The 22,362-nt window shown below is 51.5% G+C and overlaps 1 protein-coding gene across 4 annotated transcripts in view; it reads right to left on the bottom strand.

Annotated features, from left to right (window-relative positions):
- CACNA1I (calcium voltage-gated channel subunit alpha1 I) overlaps positions 1-22,362 on the bottom strand; it is a 110,220-nt gene that overhangs the window by 70,494 nt on the left and 17,364 nt on the right. For 3 of the 4 annotated variants that reach the window (XM_066358464.1, XM_066358465.1, XM_066358466.1), the window contains exons 1-2: positions 6,667-6,773; positions 5,001-5,134 (exon numbers count right to left, since the gene is read on the bottom strand). In XM_066358464.1, coding sequence (XP_066214561.1) covers positions 5,001-5,134; positions 6,667-6,759 — 227 coding nt within the window. In that variant the 5' untranslated portion in view covers positions 6,760-6,773. Of the gene's footprint in view, positions 1-5,000; positions 5,135-6,666; positions 6,779-22,362 lie in introns of those variants that run through there. The other variant, XM_066358468.1, reaches the window with a different exon arrangement.

Genomic DNA, 22,362 nt, shown 5'->3' with positions numbered 1-22,362 from the left:
CCATCTATGGCAGGACCCATGCCAGCTGTGCCCTTGGCAAGGCTTTGCCTCAGCCTCACTCTGAAGTAGTCCCTGAAACTCAGCCCTCCAGCCCTGGTTCACCCTAGAGACGTGGCAGTGGAATTCTTGGGGAAGCTTTTAATATGAAAATGTCTCTCCCCACAGCTGGCAGGAGCCATCTTACACTTTTGGTTAGGGGAAGAGGAAGAATTACCAGCATGATTATATAGGTAAAGAATATCTCAAGTTCAACGAGAATGTCATTGAATCTTTCATGACCACTTAATGGACAGAGAAAGGAAAGGGTAGCTTAAATAAAACAGTGAGGTAGGTACAATTATTACAGGATGATTAGCAGGGCTTTGCCACACACTGGCAGAGAATCTCTGGTGAGGAGCCACAGGGCCTACTGTCCTGGGCTGATCAAGCACAGGAAGTAAATGTAATGAGTCAGGTCTCCAAGTGATCACTGTAAAGTGAAAATAATAGTAATAAATGCAAAGTTCGATATTTGGAATAAAAAATATGTCAACTGTGTTTAGTTCTAGGGTAGGAGAGACCTGGCTTGGCGGTTGAACACCACCTGGAAGTGACAGAGAGCACAGCCACTCAATAGGTCACCACAATCCTACATTACACTGGGACAAAGGCAGCCCATGCTCATAAGTCATGGCTGGGAGGTTGGGATCCTGTTCCCTGGCCAGGGACCAAGGGTGCTTTGGTCACCTTAAGTGAGTCCAGCAGGTGAGGCCTCTTCATCTGTCTTCTGACAAATGGTGGGAGGTGCTGGGACATTTTATGTGGAGGACGAGAGACTTGGGAAGGAAAGAGCCACCTTCCAAATTCTGAAGGACTGTTGTGGGTCTGTCAGGGATGCCCTTACCAGCAGGCCCCAGACCCTTGTGGGATCAGGTCCATGCCCCTTCCCTGGCTTCATTCCTCAGCACCCATCTCCCCCTGGGAACCCTGGGCTCCCACATCCCCTGTGCTCTCCTTCCTCTTCCTCGGGTAGCTCCCTCAGACCCTCTGCATACTGTCCCCTCTCCCTGAGTTTCCCTGGCCCCCACCTCTGCCTGCTCAGCTCTGCCTCACCCCCGAGCCTCTCTTCCTCTAGGAGCCATAGGCCGACACCCCTGCCTAAATCAGGACCCTGATCCATGCCCTCATGACCCACTATACTTCTTTGCCACAGCATTGACCCCAATTTAGTATTTCTTATCTGCTTTGCATCCATTTTCTAAACCTTTAACTCCATGAGGTGGCAACAGCATCTGTCTTGTCACCACTGCCCAGCACAAGGCCTGGCATTTAGTAGGTGCTTAATAAATCCTGATTTTGAACTGAATAAATAAAAACCTGATTTGAATTGAATTGATTTTGAATTGAAATGAGTAAGTTGAACGAATGGTCCCATCAGGTGGGACCTACAGGAAGACAAAGTTCAGCTCAGTAAATAAAAGACATTTCCAACACATGAGGCTGTCCCAGTTTGGGATCAGCTGCCTTGTGAGACAGTTCCGTCAGTGGCAGCATGGAAGCAGGGGCCGACTGGATGTGGGGGTGAAGGCTCTGACCTCTGAAGAACCTTCTCGTGTGGAGGTTCTGCCTCCTCAGTAGCTTGAAGATGGAGTCAGTAATTTGGGGATGGGGAAGAGCGGGAAAGCAGAAAACAACCTTGGGATGTCAGGCCTGTTACTCGGGAAACAGAACATTTACAGCACCAAGCCTGGCTGGGACCACTGCGGACAGGCAGGCAGCTCTGGGGACGGGTCTTGAGTGGGAGTGAAACTGAGGGGCTGGACTCTGGAGCCTTGAGCTGCAGCTTCCCCTCCTGCCCCTTGCCCCACGCACAAAGGATGGAGAGGACCTGGAGTACAGGGCAGGTCTGAGTCATCTGGACCCGCTGCAGCCCACACATGGGTCTCCATTATACCTGCTCCCAGCCGGGGCCGGCTACTTGATCTGTGGGACCCAGTGCTAAATGAAAACACAGGGCCCCTTGATCAAAATGTATAAAGAATTTTAATATGGTGACAGCAGAACCCTAAACCAGTGGTCCCCAACCTTTTTTGGGCCACGGACCAGTTTAATGTCAGAAAATATTTTCACGGACCGGCCTTTAGGGTGGGACGGAAAAATGTATCACGTGACCGAGACAAGCGTCAAGAGTGAGTCTTAGATGGATGTAACAGAGGGAATCTGGTCATTTTTAAAAAATAAAACATCATTCAGACTTAAATATAAGTAAAATGGAAATAATATACGTTATTTATTTTTTCCCTGCAGACCAGTACAAATGGCCCACGGACCGGTCCATGGCCCTGGGGTTGGGGACCACTGCCCTAAACCAAGCACGGGACCCTAAGCAACCACAACCACAACTGCACATGCACCCAGCTCTCCCTCACCCCCAGGAGGACACCTGCCTGTGGACCCCACCCGAGGACCAAGGATAGATATCAGAAAGAGGCCTCATCACAAGGCTGAAGCTAGGCCAGCTCCTCACTCTGCTCAGCTTAGGTCCTAATTTATAAATATGGACTGGTCCCGGGGGAATCGCTAAGCAACAGAGGAAACTCCTGAAGTCAAAAGGGCAGGGTGGGGGCGCTCGTGGGAGTCAGTGAGTGGAGCCAGTGAAACAAATTACATCCTCGAAACAGGAAGTAAGAAAAATTATCCTAAAACTTGGACATAAGGCAGAGGGAGGGCAGTATTTCTCGCCATGTCCTTTTGGAGCTTATTTAACAGACTTCTCTAAGGATGAGTTCATCAGGGGAATATACGTTTCATTCACCATTGACTGTTAATTAACGCTCTGGCCGCTGTGAATTTACATACTCACTTGTAGATTTTATTAGTGATGTCTTCCTAATAGAAGAGAGAACTCCAAAGGTTATGGTTTCGTGACCCCGTAGTTTGTTAACCAGCTCTGATTCTAACCTAGCGTGCTCAGTCCCATGCTCTGTCTTCAATGCCCATTTTTCTAATTCTGCTAATTATCATCCTGCTGGTTCCTCATTAACGAGTTGAATAAATCCATGATACATCTTCCTTGTAAGATTGATATAAGGGTCATTTTTTAAAGCTTTTTGTAAATTATCTTCTGACTTCAGGATCAGGCAAGGACTTCTACAGAGCCTAATTAGAATCTATAAGGAGATCCGAGGGAACATCACACCCATAAAACAAGAGCAGGCCCACGCTGCTCCAAAAAACACGCAGTCCAGAACAAGCAGTGATCTTGGGAATTCACAAGACACAGAGGAGGTGAACGCCTCCAGCAGGAGCAGTCAGCGGAGGGAAGAACGTGGTCAGTGATTCAGAAGACTGAGGGCAGGAATCCTCTCCCAGCACAGATGAAACTTGTGAGGGAAGAGAGGAGAGGCGTGGAGAATAGCTACAAGAGGTAAGGACTCATTGAATAGGAATTTCAGGAGAGATCAGAGAAGAAAGGGCAATAACCAAAGCAGAAATAAAAGAGTTTTTTGCTGACCTTGAGTTCTAAAAGGCCCCACAGGAAGCCTTTTACACCAAGACCTACTCTAGTGAACTGTCTGGATTCCAAAGGCTAGGAGAACTAACCCTGTGAGCTTCTAGCAAGAAAAAAAGCAGTTTGACTCCCAAGAAAGAAGAACCAGAGAACTGTACTCACCTGCAAGTCTGCATGTAGATTTGAATGGCACTACGTGCCAATTTCCGGGGGATAGAAATTTCACCTCTAGAACAATGCAGACAGAACTATCTTTCCCACACAAAGATCAAAGGAAAATATGTTTGGAGAGGCAAGACTGAAAAAACAGAATAACTTAAGGCTATCCTCCAGCCAAACCAAAAAGAGAATAAGAATGAGGAACTTGACGGAGGGTTGACATGGTTCACAGGAAACCATGTGAACACAGCATCGCTTCTAGTTAGGTCTAAATAATTGTTGACAGTGTGGTTGTGAAATTGAATATGGTTCTTAGAAAGGATGCTTAGAAGAGGTGTAACTTTTCTTTTAACACTGGTGGACACATCATTTCATTTCAGAACATATCTGTGGAATTTCGCATAGACTGAGTGGTAATGATTCTCCTCTCAGCCACATGTCTGTCCACCTCCCTTGTCCCTTCTCAATAGTACCACACACACATATATGCACACACACTCACACATACAATGACACACATACATTCTCATTCACACACATATGTGCCCATACACACTCACAGGCCTCCAGCCTTTTTCTCCCCCTGCTCATTTCTGCCATACTGACCCATTACTGGATATGGTTTAATGCCTGCTGATCCTTCAGCTCTGTGTCCTCAAGCTGCCAAGCTCTGAGCCTGGCTCAGAGATGCTCCCAGAAAACCACAACACTTTGCCCAGAGCCTTCATCTCAGTGTGTGTGACACGTTCGCCCACAGAGCTGTTGGATCCCTCTCCCCAGATAGCAGCTGGGAAGGACAAGGCCTCTGTCTGGGTTTGCTGTCCTCCATAGTCCAACAGCACTGACACTTAGGAGGTCATTTAAGCCCTGGTTGTTGGATGGATGCATGAATGAGCCACCAGCCTGGTTTGACCCAGGAAAGCAGGAACAAGGCGCAGAGCAGAACAAGGCACAAGCACTCCAAATGGGCTAAGTTGAAACCTGGCCACTCTCTGACTATAGCTTATGTCTTGGTAGAAACAATTGTACTTTGGAGTCAGACAATGCTTGAATCTGTGTTTATCTCTGACTTGCTGGTCTAGGATAATAATAATAGCAGCTAACATTTACTGGGTGCTCATTTGGATGCAGCTATTATTACCCCGATTTTACAGATGAGGAAACTGAAGTTTAAAGCGGGTAGCTAGCTTTCTCAAGGTCATATAGTTAGTGAAAAACAGACCCAGTATAGCTGACACACAACTTACCAGAGAGGAAAGGAAGGAAAATCTGCTGGTCCCAACAGTACCATGCAGCTACATCATTGTCGCCAGGAAACCAGAGGCTCAGTCCTGCCTGCTGCACTACTTACCCAGCCATGACAATGAAGAAATCCAGTCGGTTCCATGTATCCCCAAGGTAGCACTTCTTGCCAAAAATGCCCAAGGCTACCATCTTGAGCACCATCTCCATGGCAAAGAAGATAAAGATGAAGTCATCAAAGACCTGCAGGGCAGGAGGCAGATGAGAAGCAAAAGACAATGTGAGGTTCAAGAGCAGGACCCAGAGGTTGGAGCCACAGTATGAAATCAGGACATGGCCATGGACACAACGAGACCGGAAAAGACCTGGGACTTCTTCTCCTGGGCAGGAAGGGAACCTCAGAGATCCTGATTTAAAAATATAGTCATTTCATAGATGAGGAGACTGAGGCCCAGAGAGGGGAGTGGGCTTGCCCAAGGTAATACAGCCCATTCTATTTGTTCCCTAAAATCCAGTATAATAACAATGAACCCAGAGGGAGCTACAACAAAGATGCTCTCCCTAATAATCTCCAAGCACTGGGCTATATACTTGACTTGAATTCTCGTTTCTAATTATCACAATGACTAGTCTCGTTTTATAGATGAGGAAACTAAGACTCAGAGAGGTTAAGCGATTTGCCTCTGATCACACAGCAGGTGAGTGGCAGAACCAGAACTGACTCTCAGGTCTAGCTGGCTCCAAAGCCCACAAGGAAGAGCTTTCTCTGAACAGGCCTGGCACACCCACCAGGCACAGGTCTCAGTGCTGCCTTCCTGTGCTCAGTAAGAAGCCCCAAATGTGTCCCTAACCATGGGCTCAGATGAATATATATTTCCTGAGGACAGGACCTGGGTGGAACTCCTCTGTCCAGGATAGATGAGGGCTGCAGTAAATTCAGTTCAACAAAGGAGCACTGAGCACCTACTGTGTGCCAGGTCAGAGGCTGGGTGTTGCAGACATAGAGGTGAGTCCTCGGTGAACTCACCACCTAGTAGAAAAGCCAGCCTACTACTGACTGAGGCTAATGACTTCTAACTCCGCTCAGAGGCCTGGATCTTTAACAAGTGCCCCAGGGGATCCTGAGGCCCTGGGCTGCTTGGGAACTGCTGAGTCCTGGGGAAACACAGGAGACAGAGGGCAGTTCCTCCCGGGAGGAATCTGGCTTTCCCAAGCAGATGACATTGAGGGTTTCTCCATTTGTAAATGGGTATAACACGAACCCTCGCATTCCAGGTGTACGTGCACTGCACGGGATCATGGCAGGTACTAAAGGTTAGCCCCATCTGGGACCTCGGGAGATGAGAACAGGAGGGACATAGACGAGATACCAGGGCCGCTCATAAAGAGCATCAACGACCAGTTACAGAGCTTGACCTTATTCCAAGAGCACTGGGGAGTGAAAGCAGGCTTTCCGCAGAGGAATGTTGGGGTCGCTGGACACTGAGGAGGCCAGGAAGAAGAAGTGGGAGAAAATGGGGGCCTGGACTAGGACAGAGGCCCAGAGATGAAGAGGAGGGGGTGGAGGAAAGAAGGGATGGCAAAGGGGAAGGGGCAAGACCAGCTGGGAGTGAGGAAGGTAACAGCCAGCTTCGCAAGGGCAAGGCAGGGAGTGGGGGTGTGGCTGGGCTGTGCCTGGCTGCGCACGGTGCTACATGGTTGGGGGTGGGGTGCGGACAGGGCTTGTGAGGCAGTGGAGCATCCAGGGTGGGCAGGGCAGGGCAGGCTGGCCTCACCTGCAGGATCTTGCAGCGGTCTGACAGGCAGTCCATGTCGTCGCACGGCTGGTACATGCCAAGTGTCACGCAGTTCAGCAGGATCACCAGCATGCTGACACATTCAAACCATGTGCACACAGAGTCAAGGACAAAACAGTGGGGACCATGGCTATTGGGACAGAGTGCACCCTGGAAGATAATACCCTCACCCACCACAAACACAGGCAAACAGCCCATTCCTGGTTCTTCCCCTCTCCAGGTTCCTTCTTTAAATGGGTTAAAACTCTGCCCGGCTCTCTGTCTCTGTCAGCATAAACTACCAAACCTTCACTATGGTCTGCAAAGCCTTACCTGCCCACCCCATCTCATCTCCTTCTGCTCGCACCCTGGTTCTCAGGCACATTAGGCACACTCTACCCCAGGGCCTTTACACTTGCTGTTCCTTCTACCTGGCAGACTCTTCCCAAGACCTTTAAGAACTGCTCTTTCTGACCCTTTAGCTTCATTGTCATCTCCTCTGAGAAGTCCCCACCTAACCTCTCCCCCTGTAGTGGTCACTATCTCCCATCCCAAGAACCACCTTCTCCCAGTTTTATGGTCTCTGAGCACTTATGTCCTGAAGTTGTCTTATTGACATGCTCCTTGTCCTTATCCACAGCTCGAACCTATATTCCAAGGGGACAGAGGTTTTACATTCACAGCTCTGACAGTAACAGGCATCTAGTCAATGTTTATTGTATCAATAAGTAAACTTCTCTGGGCCCTTCTCAGTGATTCTTGATTGTCTCCAAATAAAAACCCTCACTCTCAATTTCACAGCCTTGCTCTAAGCTCAGATATAGCCACACCAGCCAGATCCCAGCCAGGGGGTGCTGGGCACCTCTTCCCCAATGAAAGACTGACCTGGTTTCCCTGGCAACAGCCTCCCTCCCGTCCCTGGGCCCTTGCTCACCTTGGGATGCTGCCTTTCCTCCACCTCCCTCTCAGACCCTCCTTGCCCCAGCCCCGCTCCTTCCTGCCCCCTCCCCCTGCGGCCAATCTCCCACCACAGCCTGTAATTAATTTTAGTCACTGCCAGGGCCCCCTTCTAGCCTAAGCATTGCTTCAGCGGCAGCTTCATCATTAATTAACTTTTTTGAAGTTCAAACATTCTAATTACTAGGGAACGTCCCCCATCCCCCTTAACTTTCTCTCTGACTGTTGTGCTCTCTCACCTTCCAGCCTCCTTCTCCACTCCCTCTGACCTTCCTGCCAGTTTCAAGTTCAAAATGCTCTTAACAGGGGATCCCCAGGAGCCTAGCACCCCCACTTTTTCCTCACCAGGACCTTGAGCAGTAGAGGTCAGCAGGCCCATTTTATAGATGAGGAAAACTGAGACTCAGAGAACCTAGGGGCTGAGATTCACACAGGTCTGCTGGACTCCAAGGCCAGTGCTCTCCTCTGTGATGCATGGTCTGTCCCTGCCTGTGACCACCCTCCCTCCACTGAGTCTTCAGCCCACCCTCAGCGGTCTCCCCTGTAACTCCAGCTGCTCTCTGCCCTTCCAGTCTGCCCCACACAATAACCAGGCACGCTGTGTGCCCAACACTATCAGAGCACTTTGCAAGTGTTCTCTCGTTTAATCCTTGCAGTGCTATTATAAGTCCCGTTTACAAATGAGAACACTGAGACACAAAGGGGAGCAGGATTTGCCCAAGGTCACCAGCTGGGAAAAGGCTGAGCAGGGGATACAAAACCAGAGTCTGCTTTCCTCATCCCCATGCTCTTTTGCTCGTGCCAGAATAATCTGCCTGAAGCTCAACTCTGAGTGTGCCTCTCCCTGCTCAAAAACACCATGGTTCCCATCACCTAGCCTGACAACCAAGAACTCCTAGACTCTTGACTTTAGTGCATTCCTCTGACCTCATCTTGCTTGGCATGCACTGAACTTTTTGCTGTCCCCAAGCATACCTTACATGCACTTTCCCTCCCCCCTACCATCTCTACCATGCAAGCTCCTACTCATCCTTCACAGCCCAGTTCACTTGTCAGCTCTTCTTAAAGCTTCTCATGAAGCAGTTTCCCCATTTACAAGGTATCTTCTCTGGAAATGCTCCCTGCTCACCTGGTCTAGCTGGTATCATAGTAATGAACTTGGCAGTAACCCCAACTACTACATGATAGGCCCCCTAGCTCTCATCACAGCCCACGGGGGAGAGATGAGGAAACTGGCCTACTAGAGAGCTAGAGTGACTTGCCCAAGGTCACACAGTCACTGAGCAGCCTAAACAGTCTGACTTGGTGGTGCCCAGAGCTCTGCCTGGTGCTGGCTCTCTTGCTCATCCAGCTTGCCCATGGTACTGAATCCCCCAAGGGGGCAGATGGATCAGGTTTCACCTCTAGATTGCTCAGCGGCAGACATTCAGAGATGGACAGTCTCAGCCCTGCCCTGAGGCTCTCGGGGAAATCCCAGATGGCAGAGCCTGGGTCTTTTCCAAGAGCCTGTGAGGCTCAGAAGTTAGGTCAGAGCTGGCATCGCTGCCCACGGTTCCTGACATGCTCCTCACTAGCTGGGGAATCAAAGGCACCAGCCCGCCTTGAAGTTGAACCAGACCACGCAGTGTGGGGAAGGAGACTGTCAGAGGGAGTCGAGGTCTCCAGCCTGATGGACTCCATGGCCTGGCCCAATGCCTTATATTTCCACGATTAGTTACTGAGGAACTCTCTGAGAACTCAGCAGGGCAAGCTCTAGTTTTCTGGGACACTTTGAGGGAGGACTGAGGCCCCAAGAGGGTGGTACAAGATTTCTGGATAATAGGGAAAGTAGGGGTTTGCACGCCAACTCCATAAGGGCAGGGGGTCCTCAGTGACTCCCCACTGCCTCCCACAGCAAGTCTCAAAGCCCCCCACCTGGCATCTGTGGCCATGCAAGTGAGACCCTGCCACCTTGCCTACTTCATCACTCAGACCCTCACTTCTGTCAGGGTGACCTTGTCACAGAACAGCCCCACCAAAGTCTTCATAGAGCATCTGGTCCAATCGCCCATTGCACAGATGGGAAACAGAGAACAGCGAGCCATCCCAGAGACATAGCAAGCCCGAAACAAAGCGACCCTCAGACAACGGACTCCCCATCTGCGGGTCCCTGAGCCAGGCTGAATTTCAAAGCCACTGAAACCCCACATTTCCCCAAATGTCCAGGCTCAGCATGGAACTCATTTGAAGCTGATTATTAGATCCCTGACAGGCTGCATAGGCGCCTTTGAGGAACACAGATGGGGAAACACATCAATGGCGATCCAATCAATAGTTTCCTTGGCAGCCAAAGCCTTCCCACACACCCACCTGGCTTGGGAAAGCAAAACAACCAAGCATCTCGGAGGAGCTTTGAGCCCCCACCTCACTACCTAACCCCACCCGCACCCCTGGCTCAGACCCAGCCCCACCTTGTGGCGCAGGCCCTACCCCACCCCTAGCCCCACCCCTAGCACCTGCTCTGCTTCTCAGGTCCTCAGAACTGGGGTCAATGAACCAGCAGTGAGTCAATGAGCATGTATTGAGTGCCTGCTGTGTGCCAGGCACTGGATTAGCAACAGTGAAAATGGCAACAACAGCAAACATTTCTCAAGTGTTCTTGAGTGTTTGTTTGCCAAGGAGCTTTCTAATCAAACTTGCATGTGTTATCTCATTTAAAGCTCACAGCAAGCACACAAGGCAGAGAGCACAGGGCCCTAAACCCAGGGCCCACATAGCCTCGTATGCCGTGCAGCAGAAATAGCCCCTTCCTTCACCAACTTCTAGATAACAGGGCCCAGGGTCTATCGTTCATTGGCTTCTGGGGAGAAAACAAAACAGAACCTCACCAGCAGAGGACTGAGAATCCCGTGCTGCCTGGCGTTGTCTGCTGATTACTTAGCATGACCTTGAGTAGAAATAAGAGATGCTATCTCAGCCCCTTAGATGGACATCGCCTCGCAGCATGCTCAATCCTCACAGCTGTTCTTTTTATTTTTCTTTTAGATTTTATTTACTTATTTTAGAGAGGGGGTGGAGAGAGAGAGAAAGAGGATGGGGGAGAGGAGCGGGAAGCATCAACTCATAGCTGCTTCTCTTATGTGCCTTGGCCAGGCAAGCCCACAAACCAGGGGTTTTGAACCAGCAACCTCAATGTCCCAGGTCAACACTCTATCCACTGCGCCACCACAGATCAGGCACTCAAAGCCTTTCAAAAAACTCTATCCATTCAGCTCTGGCAATGTGGAGTTAGTTGCCCCAAGACTTAAGCAAAGTTCCTTAAAACTGCGAGTACTACTGTTACCCCCATTTTACAGATAAGGAAATTAAGGCACCAGAGCCAGTTTCAGGGCTCCAGTCACACACAGCTGCCCAGGTTCATACAGCTGATATGAAATGGGCAGGATTTGAACCTGCCTCTTGCTGACTCCAAATCCTACATTCTCAGCCATGTGCTCTGCAAACAGGGCCCGGAATGTGAGGAACCCTGGACAGGCGAGTGCTCAGTAAAATATTTGCTTTTCCCTTCTCATTCACACTGTCTCCTCCAGAGTGGTCCTGGGTTGGCCATGAGCTAAGTAAGCATCAGCCCATCTGTCTATTCCTACAGGGGTCAAAAAGGGGGCTGTTCCATGGCTGGGAAGGAAGGACCAGTCTGCAGGAGATAGTGGGAGGGGTGCTGGTCTCAAGGCCCCCAGTAAGAAGCTGAGCTGGATCAGAACCATAACTCCAACCCACGTCCCAGCTGCTGAGTCTTGAGGAGGCTGGGATATGAACTAGGGAGACAGAGTCACCAAGGAAGACACCGTGCCAGGGGTCAAACCTGCCACTTCCAGGGAGAAGAGTGGCCAAATAGAGGGGCAGTGCCTGACACCCAGGCAGGCCCCTAGGGGCAGCCTCCTCTCCAGGAACTGGAGCCCGAGGCCTGCACAGTTACCATGGCAACCACCACCCTCTATCCTGGAGGCCCAGCTGACAGCCACGGTTTCTGTAATTGGGGGGCTCTGGAAGGGTGGGTGGGGTGACAGTGCTGGGTTTGGCTAGGATGGCCAAGTTTGTTTCTATTTTTGTCAAATCTGAAATCTAATCCATTTTCTAGGGTGGGCCTCAGTTGTCTATATAAATCAAGTGTAGAAAGGAGGCAGGGAAGCTGGGCCAGCTTCTATATGGGGGTCCCTCCCCTATTGGTCCCCAGTGGTCCCACACTCCTGCCCTGGAAGTACCCAGAGTGTGCCCCTGTCCCAGGACCCTACATGATGTGAGCCCATGCAGCCTACACTATCGTAACAGTGGCTACCATTCTGAATGTCAACTGTGCTGCAGGCCTTGGGCTTTACAAAGGAGATCTCCTCACTAACTCATTCATTCATTCATTCAATTTCTCTTTATGAATAGAGACACTGGAAAGCTTCTGTGCAGCATCTATCAGAGCAAAACAGAGGCCATGCTCAGCTCCAGCAGGGCCACTCCTGTGTCCACACCCCAGAGAGATGCCAGTGTAAGCCCACCAAAAGGCACATATTGTCCATAATAGCCCCAACCAGGAACAGTTCAAGTGGTCACCAGTGGGAGAATAATTCAGGAGGCAGATTTTAAGTGTGGATGATTCTGACCCTGAGGGCACATGTGGCCCTGCCTGGAGACATTTTTGATTGCCATAGCCTAGGGAGGTGGGGCACTGGCATCAGTGAGTAGAAAACAGGGATGCCGCTACACATCCTGCCATGCACAAAACAGCCCCAAACGTCAGCAGTTGCCAAGGCTGAGAAAACCTGTCGCCCATCCATTTAATGGAATGCTATACAACAATGAAAAAGAACAAACTTCCAATGCATGCAACAGCATAGATGGCATCAAAGAGCAAAGAGTATATTTACCAAGTATATAAAGTGAAAAATCAGGCGGAGTTAGCCTCCATGAAGGAGGTTCGAGCAGTGGTAACTTTGGGGGAGTATCCACAGGGGATCGAGGTGGGAAATCCAGGACTAGAGATATTCTTCTTGGTCTCAGTGGGGTCACAATATAGTGTGTCTTTATGGAAAGATGCCTTGAGCTGAACATTAAGAGTTGAGAGCTCTCACACATGCCTGTTTGACCTCAATAAAAAGTGCAACAAAAAATAATGAAGCACAGCTGCTATAAGGAACAATAAAAATGCAACAATTTAAAAAACTCAAGCACCTGCTGGGGCACCCGCTGTCGCAGGCCCCCACCGGAACCTTCACCACAGCTCTGCAAGGGAGAGGTGTCATCCTGTCTCATGAACTTGCCCAAGGCCACAGCTGGTGAGGGAGAGGGCCGGGATTTGAACCCCACACCCATCTTGCATTTGTTTAAGGATTTCTTCTGTTCATGCCTATGGCCACCTTGGGAGACAGGCATGGCAGTCATCATACCCACTTTACAGACATGAAAATGAAGGTCCAGAGACAGCACTACTTGCCCAAGGTGACACAGTGGCTGAGCTGGGACAGAAAGTTGCTTCATCAAGTGGACAGACCTGTTGCGCAGATGGTCCTAAACCTCTCTCCACTTACATGCCTCCAGCGACAAGGAGCCCCCCACATGCCACACAGCCCTGCCCCGGCTGACTGGGTCTGCTCATAAGCCATGGAGCCTCAGTGGACCGAGTTTCCTTAGGGGGAGGGGACGAGGGATGAGCTTTTCCTTCCTTCCTGTCCCTGCCCACAACCCCACTTCTTCAAACCTCATAATTTGAGAACTCACTGAATTTGGCCAAAGTCTCTGACTCCCAGATGTCCAGCAGGCCGCAGCGCCCAGTGCAGACAGCCGGAGTGGGGGAGGCGATGACGAGGGAACAAGGGCTGCCAGCAAACCCAGAGGCTGGCAGGAAACCCAGGGTGGCCAGTCCCTGGGAAGCACGCTCCAGCCAGGAAGACGCTCCAGACGCCACCGCTTCAGCTCCAGCTAAGAAGAAGGACTGAGGTCCCACTGCTTAGGAGCTGAGCCAGCCTCAGGAGCCCACCCACAAAAAGGTGTGCCTGGAGCAGAGCCTCCTGGAGTCCCAAGCAGGGGTTGTAGATGCCTCCTCTGGGCCCCCAGCACCTTGGATATCCCCCCTCCTAACAGCAGCTACAAACTGAGTGTGACTTGTCCTGGCCTCTCACCCCCAATCAGGCTGTGCTCTCCAAGGGCAGAGCATATCCACCCCTCCCTGTGCCCGGAGCCCTACCTGGAGCCTATGCTCAGGGGTACTGCAGTCTCAGGAGGGAATGAGATCCCTGTCCCTTGTAGGCAGCAAGGAGGCTAAGGAGGGATATCTGTGCTGGAGGGCTTTGCAGCCTCCCTCCCTCCCTCCCCAGCAATCCCTTCCCCTCCTTTTAACACCCACTGTACAGTATTCAGTTCCTCAGCACCTCCACTGGGCGTGGCCTGCAATGGCTTGGGAATGAAGAAGACATGGGCCCTGCCCTCCAGAAACCACCAGGACACATTCAGTGGAGACACAGAGAGGTCAAGCTGGATGGAGGATGATGGCATTCTCCCTGGGCTTTCTGGGGCTTGACCCCTACCACAGGCTCCCCCTACCTGCCCTAGCCACACGTATGTACATGTCCATATGGGTGTCCCTTCCTGCACCTGCATACACTGCTACATGTGACACCACCCACCCCACCCCAGCCCCTACCATCCTCCAGGCCGGCAGCCTCCGCACGGCCACCCACTCACCTGAAACAGTGCTTCTTACACTCTCCCGGCCCAGGGGGAGAGCACAGGCCCTTTCTCAGAATAAAGTTTTGAGGCACATAATTTTTTTTACTGCTTAAGATTAGAAAGGAAAGAAGCCAGTTACATTAAAATAACTGTCAAAATATTTTTTAAAAAAACAAATTTGTGGCCCAACCTGTGGTGGCACAGTGAATAAAACGTCGACCTGGAACACTGAGGTCGCCGGTTCAAAACCCTGGGCTTGCCTGGTCAAGGCACATACCTGCTCCTTTCCCACTGCCTTTCTCTCTCTCTCCTTTCTCTAAAATCAATAAACAAAACCTTTAAAAATTAAAGCAAGTTAAAATATAAAAATTTTAAATTTTAAAATAAAAAAACAAATTTGTGATAGAGAATTATACACGCTTCCTTGTCAACACAATGAGTAACCAGAGCCAGTGATGGGTCTGACACTGTGTGACTGTGAAGCAGGGACGACTGTGGGTGACATTCAGAGAGCTCTACAACAACCAGGATGTGACATGGAAATATCAGTGTCTGCTCCTGGGGACAGTCACAGGAACTGCCACTGATCCCACTCATGGCAGAAATGCTGAGTTTCAGTCAGAGGTCAGTGAAGATGAACATGCAGCTTGTCCCCTTCAACATTCATGAATCTCAACCTAAGACCCTGTCTAGAAACTCTCCCCCTCGCACCCTGGGGACACCAGATGACCCCGGGCAGGTCTTCCTCCTACTCTGTGGGCTCCATCCCTTAAATGCTGGCCCTTCCCAGGTTCTCCAGCCCCCAGTCTCCCTTTTCTTGTCCCTTCCCTCACACCTACTCCCAACTACTGTCCCTGGGCTGACCAGTCCCAAGTCTGTCCCAGCCCCAGGCTTACTCGCTGCTGAGAAGCAGGCCTCCCAGACACTGTCCTGGGACATCCCCAGGAATCTCAAATCATGTCTAAAATGGATATGTCGTGGGCCCTGGCCAGTTGGCTCAGCGGTAGAGCGTCGGCCTAGTGTGCGGAGGACCCGGGTTCGATTCCCGGCCAGGGCACACAGGAGAAGCGCCCATTTGCTTCTCCACCCCTCCGCCGCGCCTTCCTCTCTGTCTCTCTCTTCCCCTCCTGCAGCCAAGGCTCCATTGGAGCAAAGATGGCCCGGGCGCTGGGGATGGCTCTGTGGCCTCTGCCCCAGGCGCTAGAGTGGCTCTGGTCGCAACATGGCGAGGCCCAGAATGGGCAGAGCATCGCCCCCTGGTGGGCGTGCCGGGTGGATCCCTGTCGGGCGCATGCGGGAGTCTGTCTGACTGTCTCTCCCTGTTTCCAGCTTCAGAAATATGCAATAAATAAATAAATAAATAAATAAATAAATAAATAAATAAAATGGATATGTCGTATTGTCCCCAGACCACCAAATGTTCCCTCTGCACTCTCACCCCTGTAAATAAACCCCCGTCCACCACCAATCCTGAAAGTTGTCCAGACTAGAACCCTCCAGAGTCTCCCTCTCCCTCGCTCCACATTCATCTCAGAGACCTATTCATTTAACCACCTGAATCTCTCCTCTGCACCCACTCCTCAGCACCCCCACGGCCCCAGGCAGGCAGCACTCGTGAGTCTCTCCTCCTCCTCCTCCAGCCTTGTCTCCTACAATACATCTTCCACCCAGCAACCAGAGGGCTCCTCCAGAACCAAAAGGCTTCTGTGGTTCCCAGTGCCTCTCAGAGAGTTTCCAAATCCTTGGCTTGGCATTCAAGGCTTTTGTGTAAGTGTTCTTGGGAAGCTGGTTGGGAAGGTGGGTGAATAAATGCATGAATATAAGGGTGTTTGGTTTTTTTTACTTTATTTATTTATTTAAAAGAAATTTTTTTTTTTTTTTTAGAGATCGAGGAGAGAGAGAAGGGAGGAGGAGCGGGAAGCATCATCTCCCATATGTGCCTTGACCAGGCAAACCCAGGGGGTTCCAAACTGGTGACCTCAGTGTTCTAGGTCAATGCTTTATCTACTGCACCATCAGAGGTCAGGCCTGAATATAAGGTTTGAGTAGCTGGGTGAGGTAGGTGGCCAGATAAATGGAGAAGAGCTGGAAAGAGAAAAATGGACGGATGGATAGATGGGTAAGTGGGTGGGTGGGTGGGTGGAAGCCTTCCCTACCACTCTCCTGGAGAAGCCAGGCACAGCCCTTGGGCACACTGCTCTGTCTACCTTCACTCCAGCCCTCTCTCCCCAACTCCAGTACCCGAAGCCCTCACATTCATATAGCACCTCACAGGCAGCCAAGCCTGCTCTTCCTGCTTTCCAATCTAGATGGAAACTGGGGCCCAGAGAGGTCAAGATGTTTGCCAGTATCACACAGCACTAAGCACCAGCACCAGGACTTGAACTTGGGGATGGAAGAAGGAGACCAGAGGAGCAAAGCAGAGCTCCACAGGGCAGACAGGGATGGAATGGGGAAGGCAGCCCCACAGGAGAGCCGGAGAGTGGTTTGCTGGAAGACATTCTGGCTCATTAAAGAGACATATTGATTTCTCTCCGAGGGAAACAAATGGGGCTGTTTTTCTCCCAATAGGATGGTGAGGTGGTCTGAGGGAGGCAGCAGGTCAAAGCTGGCTTCTGACACAGAAGCCAGAGCCCAGGCCCGATGGATGAGTTAAAATCCAATCATGTTTTAAATGCCCCAGGAGGGGTGAACTCCTCATTAGCCAGTCAGCCCTCTTCCTAATTCTTTGCTCTATATCAATTACCACGACACTTCCTGGCAAGGCTCACGGGCTCATGGGCTGCGCAGACGCAGACTTTCTGGCCAAGCCCCACTCATTCACCACCAGGCTGGGTGGCCTGGACAAGCACTTCACCTTTCTGGGCCTCAGTTTTCCAGTGGGCAATCTCTAGAGTCGGCATGAAGAACACTCAGCACACAAGGAGGTCCTTAGTGAATGCCAGTGCCCTCCTGGCACAGTCTTTCACTTTGCCTTCCAGAATCTGAACACCAAATGTCCTTCCATACCCAGTCCACACTCCAGGCTATTATCAGAGTTCCTGGTGACCCCAGCTCAGTTCAGAGCCCTTGTCCAGGAGATGTGCCCTCAAGTCCAGAATAGTGTCCAATACATAGCTAGCTTCAAGAAACACTTGTTGAATGAATGGATGAATCAATCAATGGATCGATCGATCAATCAATCAATATCTGTTGCAGGAGCCTCCAGCCTGGTCTTCAGACCTCAGTATCTCTCCCTCAAACATCCTCCATTCTGCCCTAAAATTGATTTACATTCTAGTAAATGAATTTTCCCACACTCCATCTCTGCTGGAAACCCAGCAATGGCTTCCCAGTGCCCACAAGATCAAGTACAAGCTCTAACATGGCATAATACACCCTGCTATCCAGCTAGTATCTCACACTGTTCCAGCCACACCGAACTCTGTTCTCTGCCCTATTTCCTCTGCCTAGAATAACATCCCTCCACTGGTCCCTAGAAAACTACTCATGCAGCAAGACCCAGGCCAAATGCCCCCTCCTCCAGGTAAGCTTCACCAATGCCCCCAGGCTGGTCAGGGGCAGCTCTGCACCTGCAGCTCTCTCTATACAGGAATCTCCATGGGACAGTTCCTGGCGTTGCCCTGTGGGTCAGGCTCTCCTTGGCCCAGCCAGGCTCCTCTGACCAGCCGTCCAGCCCATCTGCTGGCCCATCAGCATCCATTCTGGCCTCAGTGAGCATCCCACCATGGCACAGCTTAATACTGACTCTTACTTTGGAGAAAAACAACCTTCTCTATACCAGATGGAGGGAAACAATTTCCCAGACATGTGTTGCTTCTCCCATCAGCACTTGCCACTAGTCTGGGTGTTCCCATTAGGTCAGGGTTGAAGAAAGGGACAGTCTTCCCCAAAGAACCTCTTCCCCAGCCATGAACAGACTGAATGGGCACAGCACTGGCAAGAGAGTCTGGCATCCTAAGCTCCAGTCCACCCTGGCTTTGCCAACTATACAACATGTGACCTTAGGCAAGTCATGCTCCCTTCCTGGGCCTCAGTCTCCCCAGCTGTAAAATGGGAAGTTAGCACATTCCCTGCCGCCTCAGAAAGGTGCTGAGAGAGTCTGAGAGGTCACATCAGCGTTGGGCCTGTGCTGCCCCTTAGGGACCAGAGTAGGTGAAAGTCACATGCCCTCTGGGGCCCCCTCCCACCTGGTGGAGGAGAGGAAGCAATAATTCCCCTGAGGCAGAAGGAAACTTGTAGGATGGCGAAAGACTGAAAAGGGGCTGGAGCTCTGGCAGTGGGGGGACGAGCCACTTCGGGGCAGACCCATAAGCTGAGGCAGGGCAGCAGGGTCCTCAGGAACCGCCAGCAGCATGTCTGGGCTCCAGAACAGAGTGCAGGAGAGAAGCAGCAGGAAAGCGGCTGGGGGACAACCAGTGTGGGGCCCAGAAGCCTCGGATCCAAGCGAGGGGAGGTGACCTGTGGTGACAGAGAGCCACTAAAGGTCTTTGAGTGAGTACAGAATGAACAAAGGAAAGAAGGCAGGCAGGAGACACAGCCTGTCCCAACACACAGCACTTGACAATGTCTACACACGGAGAGATCCCAGGAACGCCTGAGGGGGAAGCAGGTCAGGAGGAAAGAGTGGGTCTGGGGAGAAGTCACACAGCTTTGTCCTGGCCAAGTGTTCTGTCCACTGGTCAGGGGAAGGGAGGCAGGGTGGCACCAGCTATCTCGCGGGGCAGAAGGTGAGCTTATATAGGAAGAGATGAAAAAATCCAACCCCTGAGGCTACCAATGGCCACGCCACAGAAAAAGGGCTCAGGACAGGAGAAACGAAGGTTAGATTAAGGGGGAACTTCCTGATAGTCAGGAGCCCTCAGAAAGAGGGCTGTATCCGGTGGCCTAAGGCCTCATCCCGTGCAGCAGGACTGAGAGGTAGCTCACAGAGGTTACTGTAGTGGCCCAGGCCTCTCAGACCATCATCAAGGACAGGGGGCCCATCTGCCTGACGACCTCCAGACCCTTGTCCAGAAGTCAGCCACCTCTTTTTTTTTTTTCTTTCTTTTTACAGAGACAGAGTGAGAGTCAGAGAGAAGGATAGACAGACAGGAATGGAGAGAGATGAGAAGCATCAATTATTAGTTTTTCGTTGCAACACCTTAGTTGTTCATTGATTGCTTTCTCATATGTGCCTTGACCGTGGGGCTACAGCAGACCAAGTAACCCCTTGCTTGAGCCAGTGACCTTGGGTCCAAGCTGGTGAGCTTTGCTCAAACCAGATGAGCCCACGCTCAAGCTGGCGACCTCAGGGTCTCGAACCTGGGTCCTCCACATCCCAGTCCGACGCTCTATCCACTGTGCCACCACCTGGTCAAGCCAGGCACCTCTTGTTGTGCAACCGGGGCCATCCCAGGTGGCTCCCTGCTAGCTCACCATCAGCCCCAGTGTGCACACAGCTGCTGCTCAGCGCTCAACAGTTTGCCCAGTCAATACTTGTCCTGGCTTCTCACTTGACTCCCTGGCATTCCCAACCAGGGTCGCTGTGACCCCCACTTCACAGATAAGCAAACAGAGGCTCAGCAAAGGCAAAAGCCTTGTCCAAAGCCCCTCAGCCAAGAAGCAAGAGCAAGTCTTCAGTCACACAGCAACCAAGCCACAGCCCCCGTGCCCCCTCTGAGTCCTCTCCTTCCAACACCAATGCCAAGGCAGCCACACCTCCACTCCAGGGCCTGCCAGCACCCTGGGCCACCATCATTCCTCCATCCCATAGGCGTCTTCTCGTGACGGTCTCTCAGCTGGCTTCTCTCACGGGAGCCAGAGTGACCTTCCCCTGCACAGAATGGCCATGGCTGTCCCTGCACATGCCTGGTACACAGCACACACTCAATAAAGACTTGTTGAAGGCCCTGGCCCGTTAGCTCAGCGGTAGAGCGTCGGCCTGGCGTGCAGGAGTCCCAGGTTCGATTCCCGGCCAGGGCACACAGGAGAAGCGCCCATCTGCTTCTCCACCCCTCCCCCTCTCCTTCCTCTCTGTCTCTCTCTTCCCCTCCCGCAGCCAGGGCTCCATTGGAGCAAAAGATGGCCTGGGCACTGGGGGTAGCTCCTTGGCCTCTGCCCCAGGCACTAGAGTGGCTCTGGTCACAACAGAGCGACGCCCCGGAGGGGCAGAGCATCGCCCCCTGGTGGGCGTGCCGGGTGGATCCCGGTCGGGCGCATGCGGGAGTCTGCCTGACTGCCTCCCCGTTTCCAGCTTCGGAAAAATACAAAAAAAAAAAAAAAAAAGACTTGTTGAATGATCTCGTGAGTGGGTGAGTGAAAAATGGATGAACGGGAGCCCTTCACCCCCTCAACAAACATGCCGAACTCTCACGGTGAACAGCACAGGACTTGGCAGTACAGGGTTATGATGAGACTGTGGGCCCTGCCCTCTTTCTGTCTCCAAGAAGCAGGGATCTAGGCCAGGGGGACCTCGAAGCGAGAGCACCCACAGACCCCAACCTAGCAAGCAGAGAGCTAGAGCCAGGCAGGGGAAGAGGGGCAGGGTGGCAGATGAAAAGCAGGAGCCCAGCCACAAAGGCACAGACTGAGTGAGCCCCCACAAGAAGCCTGAACCCAAGAGACACCACTGAGATGCTGCCTGAGGAGGATGCCAGAGAATAAGTACCCTGTTTATACCCTTCCTGACCACACTGGCCAATTCTCCCATCCTGCAGACAAAAAGAAAAGACTGAGGGTTAGAGAGGAGGAGTAACTTGTCCAAAGTCACTGGCAGCTGGCACCTTCTGCCTCCCCACCCAGGCTGGCACAACCCCCCCCCCCCAGCAGAGAGGCAGCCTTCACAGCCGACTGGCTTTCCACTGTGCATGAATGATTCGCAAGCAGCAGAAGCGCTGGCTCAGCCCTGGCTGGAGGGGGTGGCAGCAGCCCCAAGCATGCTGGGAAGGAGGGAGCTGCAAACTCCTCAGGGGGGTGGCCCCAGGCAGGCCACAGCAAGGTGCTGCCAGATGTAGATCCTGGAACCCAAGGAGACCCTCGCCAAGCTGCCTGGCACGACGAAGCAAACCTCCCTGCCCCAGTGAGTGTGGAGAACCCTGCTTCTCCAGGCTCTGCCAGGGGTAGCAGCATCCTGGATAAAAGCTAAGGCTGGAGATCTTCATCCCAGCTCTACCGCATTCTGGCTGCGCAACCCTGGAAAAACCTCTCTGGGCTTCCCTTTCCTCGTGTGACAGCACCCACCTCTGGGTGGTTATAAGGGTTAAAGGTGATAATGCAGGCAAAGTATTCAGCACAGTAAGTGCCAGCTTTCCTTATTGTCATCCCTGAGCACCTCCTCCAGTCTGGCAACACAACTGGATGCATTACAGGAATCACCTCTAACCACCTCAAACTGTCCCATTACAGAGATGAAGAACAGACTCAAGAAGGGGAAAGTAGAGTGAGTACACGCACTACTGGCTTTTCTCCCACATGCCTATGGTCACACTAAGAAAGGATCTCTAAGTCTAATCTAGGCGGAAAATAGATTTCCAACTGATTAGTCCTGCTGCCAGGGTTGCCCTGCTAGAGGATGCTGTGATGGATTAGCAATGTCTGCATGGATGAGGGCACGGATACTAGCAGCATAACCAGCACAAATTTACCTAAATAACAGAGATTGAATCTTATTTTCCCCAGAAACAACATCCTCTGAAAGCGTTATGATCTATCTAAAGAGTTGATGCCCAATGTCATTGACTCTACCGTGAGCAGAGTTTACTCAACCACACACAAGGTCCCGCTCGCCTCTGGGCACAGATAACAAGAATGAAAACCGCATGTGTGGCAGTTTTTCTAGTCTGTACAGCTCTGTTCTCACATATTCCTTATGTAACTGCTTTGGTCTTCATTGCAATCTTGTGAAATGGGAATTATCACCCCGTTTGAAAAGTGGGGAGACTGGAGCTCAGAGAGGTTAAGAAACTGGCCCATGATCACACAGCAAATAAGAGGCAGAACCAGCTCCTAGGTCTGTCGAAGGTCCATACTCTATACGTCATTTCCCCACAAATCAAACAGTGCAAC

The sequence above is a fragment of the Saccopteryx leptura genome, chromosome 1 (assembly GCF_036850995.1).
Source record: "Saccopteryx leptura isolate mSacLep1 chromosome 1, mSacLep1_pri_phased_curated, whole genome shotgun sequence".
Classification (NCBI taxonomy): domain Eukaryota; kingdom Metazoa; phylum Chordata; class Mammalia; order Chiroptera; family Emballonuridae; genus Saccopteryx; species Saccopteryx leptura.
This window is presented reverse-complemented; position numbering and strand designations above follow the sequence as displayed.